At 45.7% G+C, this 26,998-nt stretch overlaps 7 protein-coding genes across 7 annotated transcripts; 4 read left to right on the forward strand and 3 right to left on the reverse strand.

Moving 5' to 3' along the window:
* Positions 1 to 1,561: 1,561 nt before the first annotated feature.
* On the reverse strand, positions 1,562 to 2,901 carry PGRI_067770 (uncharacterized protein; the record flags this gene model as incomplete). Its single annotated transcript, XM_040794491.1, has 4 exons — positions 1,562 to 2,024; positions 2,106 to 2,223; positions 2,314 to 2,680; positions 2,752 to 2,901. 4 exons carry the CDS (start codon positions 2,899 to 2,901, stop codon positions 1,562 to 1,564), a joined length of 1,098 nt encoding a protein of 365 aa, XP_040649741.1.
* Positions 2,902 to 5,496: 2,595 nt separating this feature from the next.
* On the forward strand, positions 5,497 to 9,548 carry PGRI_067780 (Mg2+ transporter protein, CorA-like/Zinc transport protein ZntB; the record flags this gene model as incomplete). Its single annotated transcript, XM_040794492.1, has 6 exons — positions 5,497 to 5,532; positions 5,577 to 5,956; positions 6,026 to 6,176; positions 6,243 to 7,904; positions 7,959 to 8,774; positions 8,841 to 9,548. 6 exons carry the CDS (start codon positions 5,497 to 5,499, stop codon positions 9,546 to 9,548), a joined length of 3,753 nt encoding a protein of 1,250 aa, XP_040649742.1.
* Positions 9,549 to 10,754: 1,206 nt separating this feature from the next.
* Positions 10,755 to 11,246, forward strand: PGRI_067790 (uncharacterized protein; the record flags this gene model as incomplete). The annotated part of the gene is made up of 1 exon (XM_040794493.1): positions 10,755 to 11,246. The coding sequence occupies one exon, from the start codon at positions 10,755 to 10,757 to the stop codon at positions 11,244 to 11,246; it is 492 nt and encodes a 163-aa protein (XP_040649743.1).
* An 853-nt stretch (positions 11,247 to 12,099) lies between these two features.
* PGRI_067800 (protein transporter TIM17) lies at positions 12,100 to 12,642 on the reverse strand (the record flags this gene model as incomplete). Its single annotated transcript, XM_040794494.1, has 2 exons — positions 12,100 to 12,141; positions 12,220 to 12,642. The coding sequence occupies 2 exons, from the start codon at positions 12,640 to 12,642 to the stop codon at positions 12,100 to 12,102; spliced, it is 465 nt and encodes a 154-aa protein (XP_040649744.1).
* Positions 12,643 to 15,551: 2,909 nt separating this feature from the next.
* Positions 15,552 to 16,487, forward strand: PGRI_067810 (aromatic alcohol reductase; the record flags this gene model as incomplete). Its single annotated transcript, XM_040794495.1, has 1 exon — positions 15,552 to 16,487. One exon carries the CDS (start codon positions 15,552 to 15,554, stop codon positions 16,485 to 16,487), a length of 936 nt encoding a protein of 311 aa, XP_040649745.1.
* A 2,571-nt stretch (positions 16,488 to 19,058) lies between these two features.
* PGRI_067820 (Fructosamine/Ketosamine-3-kinase) lies at positions 19,059 to 20,203 on the reverse strand (the record flags this gene model as incomplete). Its single annotated transcript, XM_040794496.1, has 2 exons — positions 19,059 to 20,003; positions 20,192 to 20,203. The coding sequence occupies 2 exons, from the start codon at positions 20,201 to 20,203 to the stop codon at positions 19,059 to 19,061; spliced, it is 957 nt and encodes a 318-aa protein (XP_040649746.1).
* Positions 20,204 to 21,384: 1,181 nt separating this feature from the next.
* Positions 21,385 to 26,504, forward strand: PGRI_067830 (uncharacterized protein; the record flags this gene model as incomplete). Its single annotated transcript, XM_040794497.1, has 7 exons — positions 21,385 to 21,387; positions 21,441 to 21,941; positions 21,993 to 22,043; positions 22,224 to 22,388; positions 22,454 to 23,419; positions 23,468 to 26,372; positions 26,446 to 26,504. 7 exons carry the CDS (start codon positions 21,385 to 21,387, stop codon positions 26,502 to 26,504), a joined length of 4,650 nt encoding a protein of 1,549 aa, XP_040649747.1.
* Positions 26,505 to 26,998: the final 494 nt, after the last annotated feature.

The following is a 26,998-nucleotide window of genomic DNA, read 5'->3' on the forward strand; positions in this document are numbered from 1 at the left end:
GCCAATAATAAATAAACTAACTATGTTGTAGCTGCTTTATTAACTGAAATATATTATATATCTTATATCTTCCCTAATTAATTCGAGGGTTGAGAGAGTTGATGGTGTCTGAGAATATTATGTATCTTTTGTATAGGAAGCTTATACAAAAGATACCTAGTTCCTACATTTTGAAATCTCGTGACAAATTTCAATCTAGTGGGGTTGTGGCGGACGCGTGGCGCCATTAAGACAACTTGTCCGCGCATATTGAATTACTTCGGAAAGCCATTCACGATGGGGTGCCAGATGTATCCAACCTTCGCAGTTGGTGACCATGAGGCTTTCATGGATTTCGCTCTCATTCAGGCACAAAAATCACTGCCCGCTGCCAACAAATTCTGTGTTGGGGCCATCTTGTTGACGCCGCTAATGGCAAGGTCCTATCAACAGGGTACTCGCTTGAATACCTGCTAGATTACAAGGGAGATCCAGGAACCACGCACGCAGAGCAGTGTTGTTTTATAAAGATTGCCGATGAGCACAACCTCCCCGAGGAACGCATCCATGAAGTCCTTCCCGCCAACACGGCTCTATACACAACGATGGAGCCATGTAACGAGAGACTTAGCGGGAACATGACCTGTGCGACCAGGATATTGAGACTGAAAAATGTCATAAAGAATGTCTACGTGGGAATCAAAGAGCCAGGGACATTTATCGCACACAATGACGGACAGGAGAGGCTGGAAGCAAACGGTGTCAATGTCGTGTTCCCTGTTGAACATTGGCGTGACAGGATCACCGAGATCTCGATGGCTGGACACTGAATTTTGGAAGATCGAGATTACCTAGGGAGCCATGCAGGTTTCAACCCTGGAGGTTCCAAGGTTGATGAGAAGAATAATAAGGTTGCGGAAACACCCGTCCGGCCCGTCTGGCCACACGGCTCTGCCTCGTTTTGCTGGACTCTCTTATTGTGCCTTACTTATAAAAATATAGCTGGATTTCCGCCATTTATGCCATTTATATATTGAGTCTTATGTAACGGCATAAATGATACTTTCCAGAGTAAGGTGGGGTGTCTTCAGTGTCAAAGCTGGGCATCAGCGAAGGATTTCGGAATGGCTCGACTCCATTTTTGGATGGGTTGTTTTCTGAACTTAATAGGGGGATTTAAAGGCTTCGTATTAGATATAGAGAAATATTGAAGGTGGTATAATACTGTTAACGTTCGAAGTATAGGCAGGTAATCGCTAATTGAGTTATCTTGGTGCATCCACTCAAGGGAGCCGTTCGCATTAAGCTGCCCTTTACTCGGTAGTTACAACTTGCTCCACATGCTCCGCAGTGGTTTTTAGGAGCAGGATCTGAAACTGTATATTAAAGGATTTAGGCGTTGATCGGTGCGGATCCTGCGCCCCAGAATTCCAAATCTATTATTATAACTATTAGACTTCTCTATAACTATATCAGTTCTTAGAGTAAGAGAGCTCGGTAGTATATTATCTTTGGCTGTAATAACATTATATAGATTAATCTACATCATAAATGTGTTCATATATATCTATTGTACAACATACTAGGCAACACCGCCTCGGCCATGCCCTTGCTCCCATGTGATGCTAACGTCCACCCTCTTTGCAATTCCATCCGGCGCTGTGTCCACCCCGTCATCGCTGTCATTTGCATTCACAGAAGTCCTAGTAGTCCCCATCTCAATGTCCTCTCGTACACCAGAGAAGATATTCTGTCTGCTCCCAGAGGCATCGCGATTCGTTTGCACGCGATTCGTCGTTCGTTGGTTGGTTGTTGATTTTTTCCTGTACGATGAGGTAAAAGGAAAAGTGCTAGACTTGTCACTTGCGAATAACTGGCGCACGGAAGAAACAACCAGTGAGCGAAGGCAGGGAACGGAGGCGGAGATAATAACAAGATAGCATTCGATCATAGCCCAGCAGGTAAGATATATTGCGTTAGCGGTACCATCCCAGGTCAGGATCTGCTTGAGATATACAGCCTTCATTATGGCACCGACAGTTGCACTATATATAGGATAAAGACGCCTTTATTAGCAAGTTGTGCTAGATAAGGGTCATTGTAAGTATAGAAAAGAAGGGACTTACAGAACACCTAAGCTCGTGAGAATCATAAGGCTGAACTTGATGATCGGCTTTAACTTAAGATCCCAGAAAATATAGCACGGAAGGACTGCTAGTAGCAAGTCTGCGGAGGAGTTGCAGACTATCGATAATTTCATATTGTTAGTCAAGAATCCAGTATTTTTGCGCTCTGTGTAGGTGTGACGGAGCCTTGGGGATTGGAAAAACATACAGCAGAGGAAGTAACCGAAATAGAGCTGAATATAGTCTTCCATGCAGTGCGTGGCGTATTCTTCATCCCAAACCCCACGGATATCGCGACATTGGGCTAAGATGAGAACAATCATGACAATATTTGCCACTACTTGCACTGCGAACAGTACCCATAGGCTTATCTTAAAGACTCTCCTCGTTGAGAGAACTGGCAATAGGTAGAGAATGAATGCTACCCGGCCTAGGCAGGTACTTGCAACGCTGCAGGCCTCCGTTATGGTATAGTACTTGAGAGCAGTGGGTTCGTCGGCCCCAGGACGACCTGATGCAAAGCCGTAGTCAAGAATTGAGATTGTGAAGTGTATCGATGCGGCGAGGGCGAAACCCTATAATAAACATATTACGGATTAGAATAGAGAACTTATATCATCCCTACCAATCATTATCATGAACTTACCAGAGATGCAAGCATTGTAACATCATCCGATCCGAGATGGCGAAGCCTGGCTTTCGCAATTATTCGGAGTATCACCACGATGATTGCGATGCCCCCAAGAGCCCATGTGCCCTCTAAGACTGACTTCCGATCGCCATTGATAACCATCATGCGGGGGTGATACATGAGTTATGATTACATCCCCCTGAAAGCGATCAGATTGATAGCCGTGACGTTAACACGGTATAAGGAACAAGGCAAGAAAAAATCCAACGAAGATCTGGGTTACGAACTCATTATATTCCGGGTGTCGATCCAAAAACCAACCCACTGGAACTAGGCTCTTAACAATCTAGAACCAACACATTGGTTTTCCCTAACAGTTGAAGGGGCATTTGATTTCATTCCACGGTTCATGTATGGAATCGCGGCTTGAGGCGGAGCCTATACTTTAACCTTCGGGTCCGCTTTTTTTACGTATCTGAGACATGCCTCGTTTTGGAGCTCCAAAGGGGGCAATCTCAGCAGATATCAACATGAATGGCCGAGTCATGTATTGCCCGGGAAGGTTAAAGTCTATATGATAGGGGCCTACATTATATCGAGTATACCAGTATTTCTCAATTAAACAAAAATCCTTGGGTATGTTCGATTAGAAGTAGTTAGTGCGTCTTCTAGTTTTTCTTTTTTCTCTTGTGGGACGGTTCTAATATCCAAAGCTTGGCTCCTTTTCCATTCCCATCAAGATGTTTTGTGTCAGGATGTCGGGATTACAGATCTCCGTGTATCCCGCCTCGTATTCGCTATCCCGTTTCTGGTCAGTTTCATGGAGCCGAACTTTATTGCGGCGGCGATTAGCCATCCAACCGTTTTCCCATAACCTTTTTTAGGATGAAAAATACATAGTAGGTTTGGTCTGACATATTAGGTATCAAACAATTTCTCCGCTTATGAATGCCTTGTCCAAATAAACCTTGTGAAGATCAGTTCCAAGGTTCCCAGTTAAGGAAATTAATTAGTGTTTGGTAGCATATCATCTTTGGAACGCAGATTGTACCCACCAACCACGCGGCACAATCGACTTCTCCGTGCTCTGTATCTCTACGGTAATATAACATGAATAGCATTATAAATAGTCTAATTTAGATTACCTCGATCAATTAATATCTACACCCACAACTGCTATATTCAGGAACTCGAAAAACTGAATGGAGCAGTGGAGTTTGCAAGTTCTTGGCGCTCAGTTATGGTGGCGCGCAGTGTTAAGGTAAATTATGCTTTAATACGCGACACTATCAGTACAAATAGTTCAAGTTGGTTCCTTGTGTCATTTCCTTTTCTTTTCACTTGGCAGCTGCATTATTTTGAGATATTTCAAGCTTTTGAGTATGTAATAGGTCAATGGGAAAAAAAAACTTGGAAGGCTGAGTGGTTCAAGGTATCTCAACTTGCGATTAGGGGTTTGCTAGCGTGCGGGATAAGCTTAGATTAGCGCCTAGTTTTCCAAGGTTTGCCGGCTAGCGGGGTTAGTAGCGAGGAATGGCCGAAGAATCACCTTTGATTGGGTCCGAGGGTTGTGATAGTTGTGTTGATCATTAGGGTTGTTTATCTCCGTCGCATGATCACATGCAAGATCACATGCTGAGATTAGATTGTTTGCTTAGTTTGCCTTTTCTTTCCAAACCTTTGGAGGTTCCAAGGAGGTTCCAAGGTTGAGGAAATTTGCATTGTTTGCATATATCCTTGGTATGCCGATCCAGATCTTCTCGTCTTTCCCCCTGTATTTTGAATTATGTACTCTTTCTCTTATGATCTGTTCGTAAAACTGTCTACCCAACTGAGAAGGAGGCAAAATATCTAGTTATATTGTAGTTGAGAATGGTCTCGTATTCTGCACAGACCACTAAAACACGAAAGTGACGTGGCAAATGTCAGAGCTGACTTGGGATATAAACTTACATCTACGCAACATGACCGGAGACAGCAAGAGTTACATGCTCTGGTACCCAGAAGCGAGTACTTGGAATCAGGTACAATAACTAGGGCATATCCACGGAAAATAGTTTTTGACATGTCACCAGAACAGCAATAAACCCACTTGGATAAGAGTAATCATCTCCATTCCCGAGAAATCTTGCAGCTTGGTCTAATGCGTTTGCCTTTTGAAGGTCCATCGCAACCACTTGCTCCCAGAAAGCCTCGAGGCCTACGATGTGCCGTTTGAATTTAACGAGGCCAGTCAAGTACATCTCAAGGATTTGTACAAGGCACTGACAGTAATCTAGAGGGATCCAAATTATATTGACATCAAAAATTGGATTAGCGATGAAGTTATTACCAACCTTTTCGCACACACAAAACATCTTCGGGAAGCTGAAGGGCTTCAGACTTATAGAGAGTCGGGCCCCGGGCAAGCCTTGAAATCTTTTGATGCTTTTGGCCCCTTCAATCCGAACCAAAATTTGAATTATCAACCGCCAAAGTGCGTATCATTCGGAGAACCGCTGAGCTTTGATATCGGTCTGAAAGCGTCCACTGTCAAACAATTTGTAGGTGGGTTCAGAGCTGACCCATCCCACCGAGGACATGCCGGCCAAAGGCTTGATGTCGTTGGTTCGCGGATGCCGGGGTATGGGAAAGTAATTCTTTATCGAACGGGAGAGACAATCAATGAAGGACATGATCCTCAGTTTTCATGGACGTGAGTTCTCAACCCGATCCTGATCATTAGGACACATACTTATTACAGCATTGAGCATTAGCCACATGCAAACTGACTCGAAGAGCTTCGATGATTTTATGGTGAGTGTGTTATCTATGTATTGTGATTTCCACTAACAATGTAGCGCTTTGCATCAAATGTGCCGAACCTGGCAGATGAAGATCGGGCTCTCGTCGTGTCGCTCTTGAAGCGCATGCAGCGGAATTTCCCCGAATTGAGCGAGCCGCACGACGTGATGCGATGTGTTGGCACCACTCCCACTCAAACCCACGCGGAAAAGTCCGTCATCTTCGTTCGTCTTCCTTACTATTCAGCCCAGAGAATGGATGCAGCCCGATCTTTCAAGTCCGCCTATTCGACTCGCAGCCTCCTGCAGTATTTCTACAACTTGGAGTCTACCCGGCAACGTGACCTACAGCAAGTAATTCGAAAATCAGGTGTCTTCCCAAAGGACCATATTGTTCATGTCTCAGAATTGTGGGCAGTGATCGTCAATTTCCGTCTGTGAGCACCGTTTCTACGCGCCAGCACAAAGTACTGACGGCTGGGGACAACAGAATTCATCATTACTAGTGCACCAATTCCTCTTATGGATGGAGCGAGCCCATCTTTGGAGATCGTGAGCCCGCCAACGATCCAGTCATTGTCACCTTCTAATATCTGTGTCATCAACCCCGACCAGCGTGTTTTCTTCTTTCCTGTGGAGCACTGCAAGACATTCTTTGTATGACATCTATTTCCCCGTATATTATGTCATCTTTGTCTCAGTGCGTTAATGTTTATCGACTAGGCAATGAGAGACAGGATCCTCAGATATTGCCTACCGCAGATCAAAGGCCGCAGGTATGAACTTCGTCCGTATGAGCCTACCCGTGGCTATGAGCCTCGTGGCTATGAGCCTCGTAGCTATGAGCCTCCTCGCGCGTACGAGCCTCTCCGTGCGTATGAGGCTCACGGATATCAGACTTCCCATTCGTATGTGCCTCGTGGCTATGAGGCTCCTCATACGTATGAATCTCGTGCGTATGAGTCCCCTCGCGCATATGGGCCCCCCGGTGGCTATGAGCCCCCTCGTGCGTATGAGACTCATGGCTATGAACCCCGTAGCTATGAGGCTCCTCGTACGTATGAACCTCGTGCGTATGAACCTCGTGCGTATGAGCCCCCTCGTGCATACGGGCCCCCCAGTGGCTATGAGGCTCCTCGTGCGTATGAACGTCATCCTCGTGGGTATACAAGCCATGAGTACGGAGGCCGTGGGTATGAAGGTGACAGCTATAAAGGCTATGAGCATGAAGATCGCCATGATTTCAAAATGTTCACCGAGGACAAGGTTCCGATCAGAGAAGAGGATTGGGCCAAATTAGTAGCCTCATGCACATCGACCCTTCTTCGCATTCACATCGAGACCTCTATACCGGGGAGCTCAGAGGAACACCGACGTAAAGAGGAAAAAAGCAAAAAGCGGACAAAGCCAGTATTCTTCGAGGAATCTTCTGAAGCGGGGGGGTATGACCAGAACCCATCTGAGGCAGATAAACCAGCTCAATTTGAGAAAAGTCATCATCCACTGGAAACCGATGAACAGATTCAACCAGGGATAGATGAAGATGAACGAGGTCCATACGAGGCGAGTGAACTCCCCGACGATTCGCAATCGGACTGGGGTTATCAAGATAGGAATCCGACCCTGGATGAACGGCGCTATACTGGAGCAAGGAATCGTTTACGGCGGCACACCAGTGTGCGATCTCTCTCACCTCCCCCCGGCGTGGTAATCAATCAAAGACCTCCAGGTGACAGCAAGTCGCCCACTCATTCGAATATTTACTTTGGACCAACCACAAAGGCAGCACATGCGGAAGGGGAGACCTATCATAGTCACAGTTCCACGCCACCCGAATGCTTACCCGGAAACTCATCTGCCTCCCAGAACTCTTCCCCTGCTCGTCGATCCGCCATCAACTTGGAATTTCCGCCAGTCTTTACCTGGCAGACAAGAAAAAAACCGTCAAAGGAAGAGAGCACGATCTCAAAATCAAACACATCTCCCGATAACCCCAGCCCAGATCACCTGAATTCGAATATTCAGCCTCTAAACAAGCCCATCGAGATTTCGAATGTTGATGAAGAAACCATAAAACACGTCTCGGCGCACATTCATAGCGAGCTTCTCGCGCCTATCGATGGGTATGGGTGGCGAATTTACAAATATGCGACGACAAAGTCCTATTTTGACGTGGATCAGGCTATCACAGAAAGATATGCCATGTCTCTTCCGAAGTTGATCGCAGAACATCCTAAGGATGTCTCAGACTTAGCCTCACCAGAAGCGGCGGCCTTGAAAGATGTTGTCATTCGGCTTTGTCGACTATTCAACTTCTTCGCGCCACTTTCATATCCATGCGCTGTTAGCGGCAAGTTCTGGGGAGCAGTTCACGATCTTCTCACCGTGAGAAACATCCAATCCCTCTAATCCTACAATATCTAATGCCCAAACTTACAGACAATACCCAAATATTGGGACTCATCCCTTATGCATGAACTGGCCAACCGAACGGGCCATCAGCGGATCCCACGGACCTTCCTTATAGACATTGACATCACTGATTACGCTGACATTAAAGACGATGATAATCTAGAGAAAATTATTTTCAGCATCCGGAGGTGCTCGAAATGCATTGCATCCCGTCAATACTCTACTCGGACAGAAGCCATCGACCATCTGTTTACGCACGTTCACGCAGCCTGTCCAGGACAACAATCAGTGAACAGCTCACAATCACGATGGGTGATGAGCTTTGAAGAGAACATGACGTACATATGTCGGAAAGACCACCGAACAATAATTGGGAAGTTACAGCCCTTTTTGACAAGCCTGGAAAAAATGGCAGCTCAGATCCAGCACGGGGTGTCAGCCAATGGAGAGTTTGACTGGGACACATACCGTATCCCGTCGAGTTTGGTCGATGCCTTTCAAGATCTCCTGATGATGGTCGTGTCCAGTGCGCATCTAGTGAAGAGTTCTCATGAGAAGCGAGAAATGTATACAGGCCCTGAACCTGCATCGACCTTCTTAATATCATCAGAGATGGTGCGTGGGGTCACGCATGTCGGAGCAGAGGCAGAGACTTCTATGGAAAACGCCATGAGAGACATTGTATTGATGACCTATACCGACGAGGTATCCGATGTCGTGACTTACGAAGCCGTGAGTCCAGGATTAGTTCTCGCACTTATTATAGGGGACATCCGCTGCAGAGACTCGCAAAACAATCCGGTCAACTTGCTTGAGATCTATCGTGACCACGTCCGCAACCTAGTCAGTATTCCTTTCTCAGTTCTTGCCACTGATTGTAATGTTGCTAATCAATACATATGTTCTTAGCAATTCAAAGCGAGTCAAAATCCCCATCGACGCCTACTACAGGAAATCTATCTTGTCCGTGAGGAGCTAGAAATAATCCAGAAGGCATCCGAGAGGCAGCGCCTTGTCCTCACAAACTACCTGAACGTCATAAACCCGCATTCTTTCCGCGTCACCACCGAGTCCCGGATCTCCTCGTTCGAGCTCGAGAACGTGCAGCTAAGTAAACTCATCAACCAGCTCAACGCCGAACTTGGAGCAATCTCACTCCTCAACATAAAGCTTGACTCATTGGCCAACCAGACACGCAGCGGCGTAGACGTACGGCAGGAAGACCAAGGAAAGGCGATCCTTGTATTCACCATTGTGACTGTGGTGTTTATGCCGTTATCATTTGTGACCAGCTATTTTGGCATGAACACCAATGACATCCGCGACATGGACAGCTCGCAGACACTGTTCTGGGCTATTTCCGCTCCACTGACTGTGGGAATTATCACGGTCGTCTTGGTGGTTGCGTTTCAAGCGGATCGGATTAGAGAGGCTTTCGACGCTTTTTGGGCGTATGATTCCGCGCTAGGGGCTAAACCTAGTTCGGCTGTTGTGCATGGGAAAGGGAAGAAGTCTCATACTGAAAAGCTTTCTGGATTGTCGCCCCCGAAAAATTGGGTTGCAACTGGCTGGTCTGCTGGAAGGAAGACTGAACTGAACGAGTCAATGAACGTTTAGTTCATCTATCCTAGATTGTTTGATACTAATACGAGTACTTTGCCTACGATTGAACATGCACTGCATGTTGGTTTCAGACACGAATTATGTACACAAAGCCTATAAAAGGCACTTGGTAGAAATTCTTCTTCCGTCCATCTTGATTGTTCTTCATGTCAATTATTTCCACCAGGAAAAGAAGGACTGCTAGATCTTTCCAATCTCAGTTCTAATTTTAGACTCAACAATTCATCTGCTGTTCACAATTCGTCATGCATCTAGATATCTGCCTATCTACTCCGTAGACCTTACTCCAACATCTCGTCAATTCTAGTTGCCCTATCCCTAAAACTTAGGCGATGAAATGCTTTTGCAGGGGCTCAAACTGCATACACCATCGTCAGCTTGGTCTGACGGACTTGGGCTTCTCGACTCCACCTTTTGGCCCCTAATGGGTGGGGCCTGTATAGTACTTCGTCCTATGTCGACGCCACCACCTACGCAGGATTCAGAGATCTACATCCAAGTGAGAAGTGGGATTTTTTATCTTCCATTTCGAGATACGAAAAAGTTATCTCTCTCCGGTAGTGGCCTAATCTGTAATCCCCCCAACGACAGGTTGCACTAACTTCGTTCCTGCAGCGGACAGTCAAGGACAAACTATCCTTACAGTAAAGGAATTGATATTTGCGGGGTGCTATTAGAACCTTGTTCATGTACACTTGCCTATGCATCAATAATTCTTTCGTTTCCCCAGAGCTACATAACATCGTATAGAACACCGTATAGGTAGAAGACCCTCAGGGCTGACATTGTATGTTGTATAGAGCAGCTTGGCTAATTCTTGTGTGATCTGCAATTGCAGATCACAGATTTCCATTGATTCAACTGGATATAGAGTACGTTCGGCTTGGCTACCTGTCGATCATTCAGCTTTCGCTGAATGAAGAAATGTCACTTGGGGGCCAGCAACAGACACTCGTCGCAAGATATTAAACCTTCCTCAATTGGAATAGTGAATGAGACCCTGAGAGTAATAGAACAGGTATTGATAATCTCATGATGTCATCTGGTTCTGTCAGGGGCGGAAATATAACTTGAAGAACAGATATAAGAAGCCTCTGAAATCGAGACAGAATCATCTTACATAGGAGCAACAGACCATTCTACTCTATCTATAACTGTCAAAACCTTCAAGCCTGAATTCACACTTTCTACAACCTCATTATGCCCTCTATCCGCAACACGCTTCTTTGCCTAATGGCTACCACTGCAACCGTTTACGCCGAGCGGTTAACAGTCGTCTGGTCAAACAGTGGCTTTTCAACGATCTCCGGTCCCACTGGCAATGAACATGGCCATGACAGTGGTTTCGCGATCCTGAACGAGGCGGGCGATGCTATCTACGAAACAGCCTATCCCGATGACCATTCACCTTGTTACAACACCGGTGACGGCCGCGAGTTTACCATCGAGGGCGACTGCTGGGCCAGTGCACGCAAGTTCAAGTGCAAGTCTAACTTTGCCGGCATCCCAGAGACCTGTGAGGTTAAGGACGGCAATGGAAACAGTATCGGCTCTGGTGAGGGAGCGACTGATATCAAATCAATTGGTATCGCCGTTATTACATCCGGCAGTTGTGCTGTTGAATTCGATTCGGACAGCGACGGTTGCCCTGTTGATGATGGCAACGGTCCTCTTCATGTTACCTCTGGTTAAACGGCACAAATCGGTTAGTGTTGGGGAAATAAACACAGGAATGGGAGATGCTAGTCATTGGTTGCTTCAAGGGGGTTGAATAAAGAACTATATAGGCTATAAGGAGTTGAGAAATGCAGACTTTGTTCTTAGTGCTTGAAGCATCTAGACTTCGCAACTATTCCTGCTTTGTATATAAACAGTATTCTATACTTTGCATCTCACGTCCATGAAGACTGTTAAGTGCTGCATGATTAATGAAGACTCAGTTACTCCTCTTACCTCCCATCCTTATCATGTCAACGTAACTCAAGTAAAATAAATACTGGCCCCAGGTGTAGAGTAATTCGCAAGGCCATACTCTGAGCCCCATTTATGCCGGGTCTACTATACTATATTCGTAGTTTATAACCACCCATAGTTCCTACCTACTTATGTTGTCGCTGAAGGGATACTGAAAATATAGACAGAAATGCGTCTCATGTTTGTTAGCCATACATTAATATACAAAAATCCAGAACGGTCCCGTCTTGAACGCTTTTTTGCAGGATAAGTAGTGGAGAGATTCTTTTATTCAGCCACCTGGCCAGAAAAGAGACACGCCGGTCTTGGCACCAGCCACAATAACAAATCCGCCGTGTATAAAATACAATGCTCTGAAAACACAGGCTGCGAGATGCGGTATTAAAAGCGAATAAGGAAAACAGGAACCTCTATGCTATGTCGTTTGAATATGACCAAAACCGAACACCGGGGAAGAGAGATTCGATGTGGGGGATGTCGTTATGGAGAAAGAGACGGAAGGGAGGATGGGTTGAGGGCGATCGAAGGTAGATAGGTCGATCGTGTTGGTGAATGGATGAGGAGAGAGAATTTAAGCCAGGGCCTTGTGCTCGGATGGAGGTGGGGGAGGAAGCTGTTTTGGGCAGTGGTTAGCAGACATGTCCCGACTCAAACTCAATAAATCACTGGGATGAAAAGGAGCTTATCGTACCTCGAGCTTTGTGTTATCAGCCATCATGCGCTGGAAACCAATGCCGACACCCTCAATCACAGCAAGGAAGACGGCACACATAATAGCGGAGTTTCGGGCAGCCTTGTAACCACCACGGATAGCGAGGGAACCACCGGTGAAGAAACCGGCGATGATAGCGTTGTAAGGGTCTTCCTTCTTGCGAATTCCCTTAATTGAACAATCGTATATACTGAAGAGTCCTCCCCAGCAGCCGAAGTTACCACCGAGGACGGGTGCGCGCGCCTTGATAGCTGTGAGAGCACCTATCCGGCGCTCACCGTAGGGACTGTTGCGGAAACCCTTGACACCGTGCCAGACGGCACCACCGATAGCACCCATGGCGAAAGCACCACCGAAGTCGCTCAGAGCAACCCAGGGGCAGGGGTCGCGTGTGTGATCCATAATGTGTGAATGAGACGGGTTGGTTGTCGGGGATGTAAAAGCGGATCGGCTGATAAAAGACTTGTGGAAGGTGAAGGTCGAAGGCCGATGACAGTGAAAGAGAGTTGTTAAAGACGTAAAGGGCGGGTCGAATTTTCTCAGGTCCGGGGTGCACGTGACATCTGACCCGGTCGCCACCGAACTCCGTGTTTATTTCATTTCTCTTTATTATTCTTATTATTCGTTCGGGTTATAAATCCCCGGGTTCCTGACCCGGGGGGAAGAGAATATCCCGGCCATTTATCCCTGCATGATGTCTCGAGGCCATCAGAGATTTTCCGTCAATTTGACCTTTCTTTACGGAGTACTCCGGGTATGAGAGCTAGCCAATTGGGGGTCATAGAATCTATAGACCTTAATTCGTCAATTCTCCAACCTCCTTAGATAGCCATATATTAAAAGTTAAAATAAGTTTATTAGATTTATATAATGCAAGATACTTCTTTATATCGAATTGATCTGACGTTACAGAAGGAATGGTTTTAGCTGTGATACATGCTCATTGGTCGATATATACTATGGCGATTTTAATATGCGATATAACGTGATTCATGTCAATACCTTTAGCCTTACCCGTTCCAATACCATTCGCTGCACTGCGAAGTGAGAATTTCTTTATTATTTCGTAAACGGTCCTGCCTGATCTCTTCATCTGCTGTACCTTAGGTCGACTGCGGCATCTGCCAACATCTGCTTGCTCCTCAACAAATTACATATGTATCCAAGCTTCGCTATTCCTATATCACTGCATCCATAGGTCTCACGACAATGTGTTAGCTAATCAGAAATGATCTTCATAGCATGTGCTTCGGAGTTTCATGTTGCTTCAGCCGCACCAAAGCCTATGTAGTTTGTCAATACTGTTGGCTAATTCGAGAGGTAGGAGAGGGGCTCCTTGACTCACCTCTTGAATGCAGGTAGCAACGAGAGTTCCATTTGTGGACCATATCCGCTGTACAACCAGACCTCGCTCATTTCCTGCCCATGGAGTCTCCATTTCTGTGAGCATCCAGTCGTCTACTCGGACCGCCTGTGGGTGATGTAGGTATATGGAATGGTTGAGGCTGGCCATCACTTCGATTTCTTCGGCCTTTTGGTTTAGCTCTTCCTGATCTGTAGGTGGTGGAGAAGGGTAAGGCTATAGATTGTGGGCTCGCCACAGGGTTCGAATAAATTAGGTGTCTGTTAGGTATGCGAGTGCCAATATATGTACGTTGGAACCGCCAGAGTTAGATATGGTTCCCCTTAATCACATGAAACGTCTATATCTTTTGTCTGATGGACGAAGCAAGTCATCCCTACCAATGTCATTGTCCACAATTCGAGATTCAAACAGCCCGTTCCCAGTACCTTCTCCTGTGATTACCGCAGGATCTTGCGGCACTGAAACATCAGATTTCGATGTAGAGTGCTCTAGGACCTTTTCGTCCATACTGCTGTGGCTATTAATAAAGTTCACAGCTGCTGTGGATGTCAGATGGTTTCTTTGTTTGGCTTTCACTATACAAGTTACCAACCTATCACCATCATTGACATGATCAACATGGTAATAAATGGGTGTCTCTGCTGTCGCTGCAATGAGAAAATGGCAATGCATACTGTGCATGTTGACAGTAGAGGGAAGAGTGAGCATGGCTGCTGAGAGGGATTGGGCGATGAGAGTCCCTCCGTATACTCCACGGGATCCAGACGGATGCCATAGAGGATGGGTGTTGATGAAGACGGCCTATCAGGCAGTCAGTCGTGACCTAATTCCTTTTTTTCCTCTTTTTTTGGGATTTCGTACACTAGGACATATTAGTCGCTACACTAACTTGGCCATCGTTTCTGGGCACAGGAGTCAGTGCAAACACATTCTCAATCGGCGCCTTGCATTCGTCTAGTGGTGGGGTTGGAAAGAGAGTAGTATATGCCTTGGCCATCTCCAAAGCGTCTACGAGGAACCACGATCGATGAATTAAAAGTATATGGTACAGTTGTGGTTGGCAGGATTCGTATGAATGTCCTGGTAAACCAACGGATTTACTATTTTCCGCCTGGCCAGAAAGCTTGAACACCCGCGGGCCGAGATGTGTATCACATAAGCGACTCTTATTGGTCATGTAAATGGACCGTGGAAAGCCACTCTGATCGAGCAACGCAGATATGTATATCATCAACATTATCACATATTAAAATATTTCTCGACCTAATTAAAAAAGACCTAGCATGATATGAAAGACGCTAAGATAAGCTAGGGCTATACTCTAATCTCGGGGTGAATTTGAGTGTGCTGGACATTATGTCCTCGGCGTCGGTTCGGCATCTGGGCACAAAGGTGGCGGACGGATTGCACGTGAAGTATGCGACTAGTATCGATTATGCTGGCAATACTCACCTTCTCATGGAAAGGCCATAAGTGTCTTTCATGGCAGATAGTACTGGTGCTAATCATGAACTGTGATCCCAAATGGTGCACCTACCATCCTGGTCTACACATTTTCTTACCAAGTATACGAGCATTCAATATGATAATATGCCCATAAAAGCGGGAACTCGTCGCGGAAAGGCTACAGGTTCAATATATATAAAGAGGTAGAGGCCACAGTTTGGGTATTCGGATCATCGGAGACAATATCTTAAGGAACGGATGGCCGGAAAGCATACTTCCCACTCACGGATACCGGGTTATCGTACTTCCCGAGATCTGGGCCGTTAACCCTAACTAGTTACGATTTGCGACAACTAGTCAGTAAGTTCCAAGGTTATAGGAGATTGCTTACCAATCCATATGACTATAAAAGCATCGAACAAGACATTGGACAATAGCTGAGCTGTACCCAATTGACCTTGCTATTTTACACTTCTCGCAACCCTGAATTCTTTTCGAAATGAGCACTCCTGGTAGCATTCTCGTCATCGGAGCTGGCGAGCTAGGAACTTACGTTCTGCAAGCTCTAGCCCACCACCCTCAGAGACGAAACAATGCAATTATCTCCGTCCTGCTTCGTGAAAGCTCCATCAAGGCTACAGAGCCAAGCAAAGCTGCTCGCATCGACTCTCTTAGCAAACTCGGAATCACATTCACTCCTGGCGACGTCACCGGTGACTCCGAAGACAAGCTCAGCTCAATATTCAAGGAATTCGAAGTCGTCATCTGCTGTACCGGATACATGGCAGAAAGTGGACTCCAGGTCAAAATTTCCAGAGCTGTCATTGCTTCAAAGGTGCCATACTATATTCCTTGGCAATTCGGTATGGATTACGAAGCCATCGGACGGGGCTATAAGCAGTACATGTTTGATGAACAGCTGGATGTGAGGGACTTCCTTCGGTCCCAGAGTACGACTCGTTGGCTTGCGTTGTCGACCGGGCTGTTCACTAGCGTTATCTTTCCTCCTATTGGGGGTCTGGTGGATGTGGAAAACAAACTCGTGTATGGTATCGAGGACTGGGATAACAAATTTTCGACAACCACGACGGAGGATATCGGGAAGTTCACGGCGGAGATTGTACTAGGGCCAGAAATGGATGCCCTCTTTGTCAATGGGCCGGTCTATGTGGCCGGGGACACGGTGTCCTACCGTGAGGTAGCTGACGCAATAGAGGAAGCTACTGGGCAGAAGTTCACGCGAAAGCTCCTCAATCAGAAGGAAACGCAGCACAATCTGCAACAAGAGCTAACCGCCGGGAACATTTGTCGTAATGTCTTTGCACAAGGAAGGGGGTTCCTCTTTGATTCTGTGGATCTTTGGGTACCTCAAGCTGGCTTAAAGACAACTAGTTTCCGGAAATTTGCTCTGGAGTTCTTTCAGGGCTCGGCCTAAAATGCATTTGCATGGCTCTGCCATTGCAACTGTTCTCTAGGTCGATGCATATGCTATATGCTCAAAGTGCACTGCGCACCCTACAAGTGGTCCGGATGGTTTCGAAGAGATGGTCAATCTCACCTAATGGGAGGAAGAACATCTGTTATTCCAGATTATCAAGCCAACTCTCGACGCGCTCCCTTTTAGGACGTGTCATCACAATACTATCAGAATCTTTGTCATCCAATTCTTCGTCAGAGCTCTCTATGTCGATCCATGAATGCTGATATAGAGGCTTTTCGTTCATTGGATAACCTGTTGATCTTAACCAACCAAATATTCCACGAGTAGCCATTTCAGACAAGAACTGCGAAGAACAATCATAGTTAAAGTCCCACAGCTTTGTTGAAGCGTCGACCTGACAATTTTCCGGAGGTGCCTTTACAGAAACTCGATGCTTGTTCAGTCCAGAATCTGAAATTGGGTCCCCATTTGTGACAAGCCAGTCCCAACTCTCGTATTCGAGACAATGTGATCCACATTGGGCATGTGTTCGGACTTTGATTTCTGTGTTGCATAGTAGCGTCTCGCCGAATGGCTTCCATGGGCCGATTGGAACACTTGTATAGTCATCACAAGCAGTTAGGAATAAAAGTCGACATTCATCCTCTCGGCGTATTGATTCTCCATCATTCACTCCCGTTTTGTAGGTTAGGAAGGTCTGAGTTGTGCCAGTCCACCCAGCAGCATGAAGATCAAGCGCAGTGAATCCCGCTCGTATATCACGTATGAATGATTTCGCAAGGCCTGTTAATATTGCACCAAGCCATAGTGGTCCGAGCCGGGGATCAGGTATTGTAAGAAATGTGGCGAGCTTGGCGAAGTCATTCTCCTTGAGGATAGTGTCAACTATAGCAAAAGCTGGGTTCAACCAAGGGCTGACAAGATTGCATTCAATATCCGAATTGAAAAAGGTGCAATATAGAAGTGATCGTATACCCCACGTATTGGAACTCAATGTCATATAGTAAGGTAGCAAATCTTTATACTCCTCGAAGAGCGCGGGAATCGATGCTCCGCACTGGGCTGGAAGAAATTGCAAATTGTAGGTTGATAAAGGAAGAGAGAGTAATCTGCCGCTTAGATAAGGAATATAAAGCGCCGCAGCAAGAGAAGCCGAACTTTGATTGTATAGGCCATGACGCAGGCAGAATCGAGAAACATACTTGAGGGCAATTGCTGAAGAGGGCAGCTTTGCTTTAGCAATTGACGATTTCCTCGTGACCGCGAACCCAGAACTGTCACAACTTGACACAGACCATGGTGAAAAATAAACGTTGTGATTATAAAGACAACTTATGTTCCAACCGCCATCGGAACATAATATGGCGTTCCACCAAAAAGCTTCAGCCTCATCTATGTCATTACCTACGTCGATTTCGACCGTAGCCTGCCGATTTGAACCAGTGGATGAACCATGTGGGTTACCCAGAGAATTTTGCATGAATTCTACCCGGCAGGGATTCTCAGAGGAGTGGTTAAGCAATTCAGCCCATTGCGCAGAGAGAATATAAGCCCAAGCCAGGAAAAGAACCGTAATGTACTTTTCATCGTCGCTAAGGAAGCTGCCATCCAAGCAGTACCGATCCGGGGAGAAACAAATTTTCGTAAATTCAACCCTCATTGGGCTTTGAACAGCTAATACCAGCTGTTTACGCAGTACTTTGGGTTCGAGAGTACAGTTTCCTTTTGAAGTCCTCCAAACTGACTGCCCATTGATGAGAAGGCGATTCTTTCCTCCTTGTAACGCCTGCTCCTCGCAGACAAAAGACATATTCGAGGATAGAGTTCCTTGTCCGAGAAAACGTGGTGTTTGTCCAAGAAGACTTTTTAGATCAAGGCTGTTGGGTGGAAATAATGGAGATCCTTTAGCGAGATCGAGATAGGATGACCACTGCCTTATGCTCTTGCGAAGAACGCGATCGAATTCATCGTCGCTCGGGCGGATCGCATCGCCCATAGTCAAGGTAATTATGCCTTTTTCGAAGATAGGAGATGTGGATGGTTTATATAGATAGCACTGCTAATAGGCGGTGAGTACATATATTTAATCACGTGAAGCCTTTGTCTAAAACCAAAGCCAAACCAGCCCGTTACATTTATTACATAGAAGTCTTACATAGTAAATCTGTCCGAAATACATAGTAGCTATAACTGTTAGAACCTAACTTTCAGGAAGACTACTACTTAAAGGGAATGTACTAGTTCTTCGACTATAGCGGTTACTTAAAGCTCCTCTATACTATCTATAGGCCACACGCCGGTGAGTAAGTAGTTGGGTGGGTGGCCACCAGCGAATCCTCACTTGTATGTTTTTTCGGGTCAAAGTTTTTGTCATTCGGCTTGCTGAATTATTGTTTGACTGAGAAATAAGCACAATGAACTTTCATCAACCAGGTATATCAAATTGGGCTTGAAGGCTCCAAGTACCGAGGAGTTATCCACAGTAAAATGATAACCTCTTTGGAGATAGCGATAGCAACCTTCATATCTCGAAGTATTGCTTCTTTGAAATCTTGCCCTCGAAATTCACGCATTCATCGCCATAATCTGAGTAGAATGCTGAACATATGCCCCTGTAACACTGATGTCTTTTTCGGGGTTATATCTCTCCAGCCCTTCCAGCGGAGCGTACTTCTCACACAGAAAGAGCATATCATTATATGCTCTGAGATATGCTGCATTAGTAATCTGCGAAAAACTAGAACCAACAGGGGCAAATAGGGGGCCATACATTGATCTTGAAATACTCCCCGGATGACCCGCAGAGTCATTGAGGTAGGGGTGAAGACTGTAAAGTCGATTGCGATCGTCCCATTCCTCGACCGGCTCCGATGGCTCGATATGGCGTTGATAAAGCCTTATGTAAACAGGAGAGTTAAAGTAGTAGGCCCAAGAGCACCTCCAAGTTCCAAACTCCATTTCGTTGTGAGCATAGGTAGACCCCGGATCAAAAACAATGGTTTCTCCGGTTTCCATATCGACTCCGATGTTCTGCTCCCACAGATCGCCATGAATCAACGCAGGCGTTATTGATCGACCTTCGGACTGCAGTGCACCCAAAAGTCTTGGTATAACGGCGTTGAGTATTTGCTTGCAGGCGTCATCAAATTGTGGCCAAGGTCCGTTTGTTTGATTGTCAAAATCGATGACCTTCTTCAGCTGATTTGCAAAGCAGTCTGCCCATCGCTTTTCCCATGTCACGGGTCGTTCAAAAATACCACACACGGTAGGAACTGGAAACCCAAACATTCCCGTGGGTGATTTTCCTTTGGTATGGAGTTCTGCTACTTTTGCCACAAATGGCTCTGGCTCTGGAGGTGCCCGGAGGTCCATATCGTGGTATTCGCCTAGGAAAAAATAGACTTGAGATTCGCCGTCATGATATTCACCCCATTTAATAGGCATCGGAACAAACCCGGGAACAACCGCGCGAATTGCAGAGGCAGATTGATATTCGCCCTCTACCAAAGCCTGTGCACCGGTTCCCGTAGCACACTACTTGGCCACATCTAATGTGAGTATGCGAGGTAGATTTCAGAATGGCATATTCCAACCTTTAGAAAATATCTTTGGGGATTTCCACTAGGAAGGACGACTGATATCTTTGCAGTTTTCGTCCACGCAGAGACACCGCACGACTCTGCCGAACGGACGCGTACCCCGCTGGGCATCGCTGCGAGGCTGAGTGCTTGTATCACTAGACTAGCTTTTAAAATATATCGTATTTTGCTCACCTTGAACAATAGCTTTATGGAGAAGAAAATTACCGTCCACCCCGGTCATCCACTCGTCAGTTGTAATGTCCATGGCTTAATAACCTCACTACGTCAAGATAATAAATGATACTTTGTGTAGGAAGTAAATAGGAACTTTCTTTCAGGGGTACGGCCTTTCTCTTAAATCAACAATTTATAGTCACATGCGTTACCTCTAATGCCAAATGCAGGCTACTTCGGACTGGACGTATCGAAAACTTGAATTATTTTTTATTCGTATACATATGCAGGCGTATACTATATTAGATACGCGTGGCCCCCTCTGCGATCAAAGTATTATTGGTCAATCCGTACAGGTTATGATAGCGGTATTTAGTGCATCGCTCGGACCTCGTGTTGATTCCCAAAGAATCTTGGTATGTATTGTCAATATATTAGATCTTACTATTTATTGCTTACTGAATTTTTGTTTGACGACCAATTTTCGTAATGCCAGCAAAGCGCCTAATTGTTCTATCGACATGGTAATATTCTTATTGCTAACCTTCTATTTATTACGCTATCCTTAGAAATTAAAAAAAAGAAAAAAAGAAAAAAAAGAAAAAAAAAGAAAAATGGAATGAACAAACCCCCCTAAATGAAAACCGGGTCAACAAGGGTCTATCTATCTATGTTGTATAGTGTACAACATATAGAGTACTAGGTACTAGGTAGCAATTTTATACGTCCTAGTTTGATGTGTTGTCAAAACCCAAGTGATGCATATGTTTGTACGTATATGGTATAGAGGAAACCGCCCCCTGCAAACTACTCCGTAAAGGGACAAGATACGTGATAGGGGACTCGTAAATGTGATATTCGCGCGTCTTTAGCAATTTGATCAACAACGCTACCTGAATCCTGCGGTCTAGTCAGCGGAGCCGCTGTTTTTTTGACATCCCCGCTCGATAGCAATCCTAGTTTATCTCAATTGTTGCCCTGCACATACTCGACAACTAAGATCCTGTTATCCTGATCGGAGTTAAATCTTACATATACTTAGCAGCAACAATCTAGGCATTACCGAGAGCATCTTTAATCTACGGGCCTACGAGTAGTCCATAGGCTCCGATATACTAGAAAATCTAACACAGAACATGGTGGGTATCAGATTGGAGTGCTTGCCCTCGGTATTATTTTTAACACTTCCAAGTTGTCCAAGAAATTCAGTCTGCGAAAGAGAGGCTCCCATAAAAAGACCCCTTCACACACACCAACTTTCAATTCATCAATATCGGACGCCCCCATTGAGGAAGAAGATGAAAGTCCACTGACTGCGATCGTGACATCGTCCTCTCATCAAACGATTCCACCGATTCAGGGACATCCTGAAAGTGATCCTGGTCCCCTTGGCCTGAATGTTGTTTATACGCCACAATATGGCCATAAGGCAGATATCGTCTTTGTCCACGGTCTTGGAGGTAGCAGCCGCTGGACGTGGTCAAAATCCCGAAAACCCGAGTTGTTCTGGCCTTTGACGTTTCTCCCACTGGAGCCGGATCTCTGTTTATCGAGGATTCTGAGCTTTGGCTACAACGCGAAATTTCGAAAATCAGGGAATGCAAGCACTGTCGTCCTGGATTTTGCCAAGGAACTGTTGTTCGATCTCAAACATGCCAATGATAGGCAAAAGGAAAACCTCAATATCGGTGCTGTGAGTGGAGTAAGGAAGTCATAGAATTATACGAACTAACAACAATCCAAGGTGCCGCTTCTTTTTGTTGTTCACAGCATGGGAGGACTCATTGTGAAGGAGGTAAGATAAAAGGCAATTAACGCGAATATATAATACTAGGCTCACTCAGCATAGGCTTATATGCAGGGTCAGAATGACCCAAAGTACGAAAAAATAGTCAAAGCCATTTCTGCAATTCTCTTCCTTGCAACTCCGCACCGAGGGACTAACTTGGCTGCTGTACTGAATCGCCTATTGCAGTCCACCCATATTAGTAACTCAAAGCTCTACATTTCCGAACTCTCCAGGGATTCTTTTACTTTGCAGAAGCTTAACGAGCAATTCCGACACATCGCTCCAAGACTTGACATCGTCTCTTTCTATGAAACACAGCCAACTTCCCTTGGACTCAAAGGCGCTCGTGTGGTAAGTGTAATTGTGTCCATAATCTTCCATGTTGGCTATATTAAGTATGATTCTAATTGACAAAGATGATTTTGGAGAAGGACTCCTCTGTACTGGGCTATCCAGGGGAAACTTCGAAGGCCCTAGACGCAGATCATCATAATGTCTGCAAGTATGACAGCCCAGGAGATCCAAATTACATCACAGTAAGGAACGTACTCAAGTCAATAGTGAGCAAGATTATCGCAAAATCTCCTGGGACTCGATTAAGCATCACAAATGAGAGAGGCGTGCGAGATTTGAAAATTTCGCTGGCGATTTCTGATTTGCCTGACCTGGACTATCTCTTCTTCCAGGATCAATGGACAGAAGGAACTAATTCATGGTTTTTGGAGCAAAAGCCATATTCAAAATGGCTTGACAAGACGAACTCGTCCCCTTGTATACTTTGGGTGACCGGAGGCCCTGCGACTGGAAAATCCGTCCTTTCCACATTCGTCATCAAAAGTCTTTTAACTGAAGGTTCTTGCTGTCAGTATTTCTTCATTCGGTTTGCGGACATGAAAAAGCGTTCTCTGGGCCTTCTGCTTCGCTCTATCGCCTATCAAATCTCGCAAAATATTCTCGACTTTCGGACAAAGCTTGCTGAGCTTGCTGATGAAGGCATTGATTTTGAAACAGCCGATCCAAAAACGATCTGGGAGCGTGTCTTCAAGTCTATACTGTTTAGAATGGACTGTAAAATTCCGCTCTATTGGGTCATAGATGGATTAGATGAAGCAGTCGATGCCCGATCCGCTATGAAACTCTTCCAAGACCTCGGCATGTCGTCAGTCCCAATAAAGGTTGCAATATTCAGTCGCAAAACCCCAGATATCACAACGGCAATGAAAAAGATACCATCCTCAGTACGTCAGGAGACAGTCAGCATTGAAGGACACCCGGAAGATATATACGCTCATATCCGCCAAGAACTGAACCTGTCGGGTACCGATGACTTTAAAGAGAGGATCGTGCAGCGTATAGTTGAAGGCGCACGAAACAATTTTCTCGTAAGTGCAATGGCCATTATTTAACTTTTGGTCTTTCTAACTTGTAAGTGGGTACGGTTGGCCGTCGAGAAGCTGAACTTATGCCACACAATTAGTGACGTGGAAACGGCTCTTCATGAATTACCATCTGGAATGGAAGCACTCTATGACAGAATGGGATTGCTGATTGCGCAGAATCCATCCTCATCAGGTCGGGCCTTGGCGATAGCAGTCCTCCAATGCGTCACTTGCTCTTTCAGGACTCTGACAGTTTCCGAGTTGTCTATGGCATTGGGCACAGAATTCTCTGGCATGTTGGACTTTCAGCAGTCTATTGTAGAGCTGTGTGGTGGATTCATCATTGTGGATAACGGTGGCAACGTTGTCATAATTCACCATTCGGCGCGTGAGTATTTGATTAGCGATGAAAACCGACCATTCAAGATCAACTATGCAGCAGCCAACGAGCAGTTGTTTGAGAACTGTATGCGTTGTCTTATGAAGACCGGTCTTCGAGCAAAAGTTAGCCGAGAGGAGATCCCTGGTTTCCTCGACTACAGTGCTAATTGGTGGTCTTCACATCTCCCCTTGGTTTCTGCACAAAGCACAGTATTCACAACTGTCAACAAGTTTCTAACTAGCCACTGGGTCTTGACGTGGATTCATATCCTGGCGATCCTGAGGCGGCTGCGGATTCTTGTTCGCGCCTCGAAAAATCTTTCCAGATATTCTGCTGCAAGGCAGAAGAGCCAAGATTCATTGATAACCGATATCAATTGGTTGGGGGAGCAAAACCTTTTGGAGACGTGGGCAGTTGATTTGGTCAAAATCGTGGGGAAGTTCGGTGCTATTCTCCGGGGCCACCCTGACGCGATTTACAAAAGCATTCCCCCTTTCTGTCCCCGTAATTCTGCAATATATCAACAGTATGGAAAGGTCGAAGCTAAAACACTGGCGGTGTCTGGAATTTCAATACCTGATTGGGATGACTACATCGCTCGTTTGTCATTTGGCGGATATGCGTCATATATCACTGCTGCAGGGCCTCGGGTTGCGGTCATGGCTTCCTCAGGGAATGTTCTTGTTTACGATGCATCTGATTTTGAAGAAGCAATAATCAACCCAATAGCACACGGGGAGCGTGTGTATCGAATTGCTTTGAATCGGACAGGGACCCTCATTGTGACGTACGGTTATCGAACGACTAAGATGTGGGAGATCGCAACAGGGACATGCAAATTATCCGCCCAAAATCCCGAGTCTCGGCCACGACCTCTTACCATGCTTTTTAAAAGCAATGATAGCATTCTACTGGTGGGCAGTGATGACCGACAAATCAGAGCCCTTGACTTGCTTGATTCATCTCCGACTTGGAAACTCGTTGCAGACTTTGAGGAACCCGAGCTGGAAGGACATTTGTTGAATTCGTCAAGCTACATGGCACTGAACAACAATGGAGATCTTCTAGCAGTAGCTTACAGGGGACATCCACTTTCGGCTTGGGAAGTGGACGGACCAGTACACATCAACCACTGCTGGCGAGCTCGTGAAGTCGTTGCAAGAGGTGAAATCCTAGAGGCGATGTGGCACCCGCACAATGCAGAGTTACTCGGTTTATATATCGAAGGCGTGGTCTTCAAATGGAATCCTTATGAAGGTGAACCCGAAGAACTTGGAACTGGTGCCTCCAGGTTGGCCATGAGCGCTGATGGAAGCTTGTTTGCTACTGGTGATGTACAGGGAACTATCAAAGTATACACTACATCCGAGTTTCGGCTTCTCTACCAGCTCGCATCGCAAGATTCCGTCCTTGGGTTGGCATTTAGTCCCAGCCTTCATCGATTTTATGACATCCGCGGGTCATACGGAAATGTCTGGGAGCCGAATTCTTTGGTACGGTATGCAGAACATCTTGAAAAGGGACCCGATAGCGACAGTGAAACCGGAAGTCTTGAGCTTGGTTCTATGGTCCCTTCTAGACTTCCCCGAAGAATTGACCGAATCTCCGTTATCGCTGCATCGCCCCTTGGCGGACTGTACTGCAGTGGAACAGAATACGGCAAGGTCCGGTTGTTCCACACACAACATGGCTTCGTTTGCGATGTTCATACCTCCAAAGGCTTTCTCGGTATTGAACAACTTGTTTGGAGTCATGACGGTCGTTATATTTGTTTCTCTGATTCAGGGAAAAATACGTTCGTATTTTCCATCCGCCCTCAGAATACCGACTTCAGCTCGGTTGTGCTGAATGTCATCCTTGAAATGTCGATGAAAAGCATCACAACAGGCCCTATTGTACAACTATTGTTCGACCCAAGCTCAACATGGCTTCTGGTTTCAACATCATCCTCACTTTGTATTTTATCGGTCAAGTCAGGATCTGTGATGCACTCGCTAGAATGGTCACCTGAAGTTCGCAAATGGTTGGTTCATCCTCGGAATCCAGCACTTATCTTTTGGGTTGGTCCCCAATCTGTCGGCACAATGGACTGGGACTTGGCCAACATGCGGACATATCGCATTGAGTTCCCAGTTCCCACAGACACAAATTGTGCTTACGATGACGCATATGACACAAGAGCCGTTGACTGTGCCATCGTCACCCATGACAGAAGTCGTATCTTTATTCAGACTTCGACGGGGAAATCCCAGAAAGAAAAAGTATTCTTTTGGTTATCGACATCTTCGGTGTCAGAACCTCTACCAGTGGACCACACCTGCAGTGCTGCGGACAGTGTAATAAGCACTCTGGCCTTTTTAACGCATGATTTGTCATCACGTATCCTACTCTCCCTATCGTTTCTGGTACATGACCGCTTAGTGTTTCTTTCAAAAGACTATTCGATATGCTCCGTGAAGATCTCGTTCGGCCATGAGTTATCATCATCTGCCGCCCGTCGCTCTAGTAGTGCCTCGGCTACTTCAAGCATGACCGCCTCAGACGACAATCGAAGCTACCAACGCACTGCGCATGGTGAGCAAGCAATTAAAGATATCATTTTACTACCAAGTGACTGGGTGAGCAAGGACTGTTTGACTATGTGCAGTGTATGGACTCGAGAAAGATCTTTTATGTGTCCAAGAAACGGAGAGGTTGCTGTTGTGAAGTCCGCTGGATTGGTCTGATTTTCAAGTTCTGTTAAACAATGAATGAGCTAAACAGTGTTTAAGAGGTATATTCGCTCGAGAATTAATCCCGCTCTAATATACTAAGTATCTACCCACTGCCCATTTTCCCACCAAAACTGACCAACTTTGAAACCTATTCTCTCAATAAATTTATATTGTAATAATTTTCCTGATATTTTTCGATAAATGATCATTATCAGATTAGTAAAATATCTCTTTCCGAATAGTCCAATATATATGGCTGTTGAGTGATACTTGACATGCAGTCATTTTCTATTTACTCCTCGGCTTGTTCATGAAAGGGTCTGCTTTACGATCTAGAACTCGCTACCACTTATTGCTGTTCTGCTTTGCGATACCTTTCTATCAGAGGCAGTGTGTGCTGGGGATTCATTAGAAGCACTATTAGATGACAAAAGTGTTACAAGGAATGTACATCACAGTCTCGGCAAGAGTGATCAATTCCTGCGT

Source organism: Penicillium griseofulvum (genome assembly GCF_001561935.1).
Source record: "Penicillium griseofulvum strain PG3 chromosome Unknown contig_91, whole genome shotgun sequence".
NCBI lineage: Eukaryota > Fungi > Ascomycota > Eurotiomycetes > Eurotiales > Aspergillaceae > Penicillium > Penicillium griseofulvum.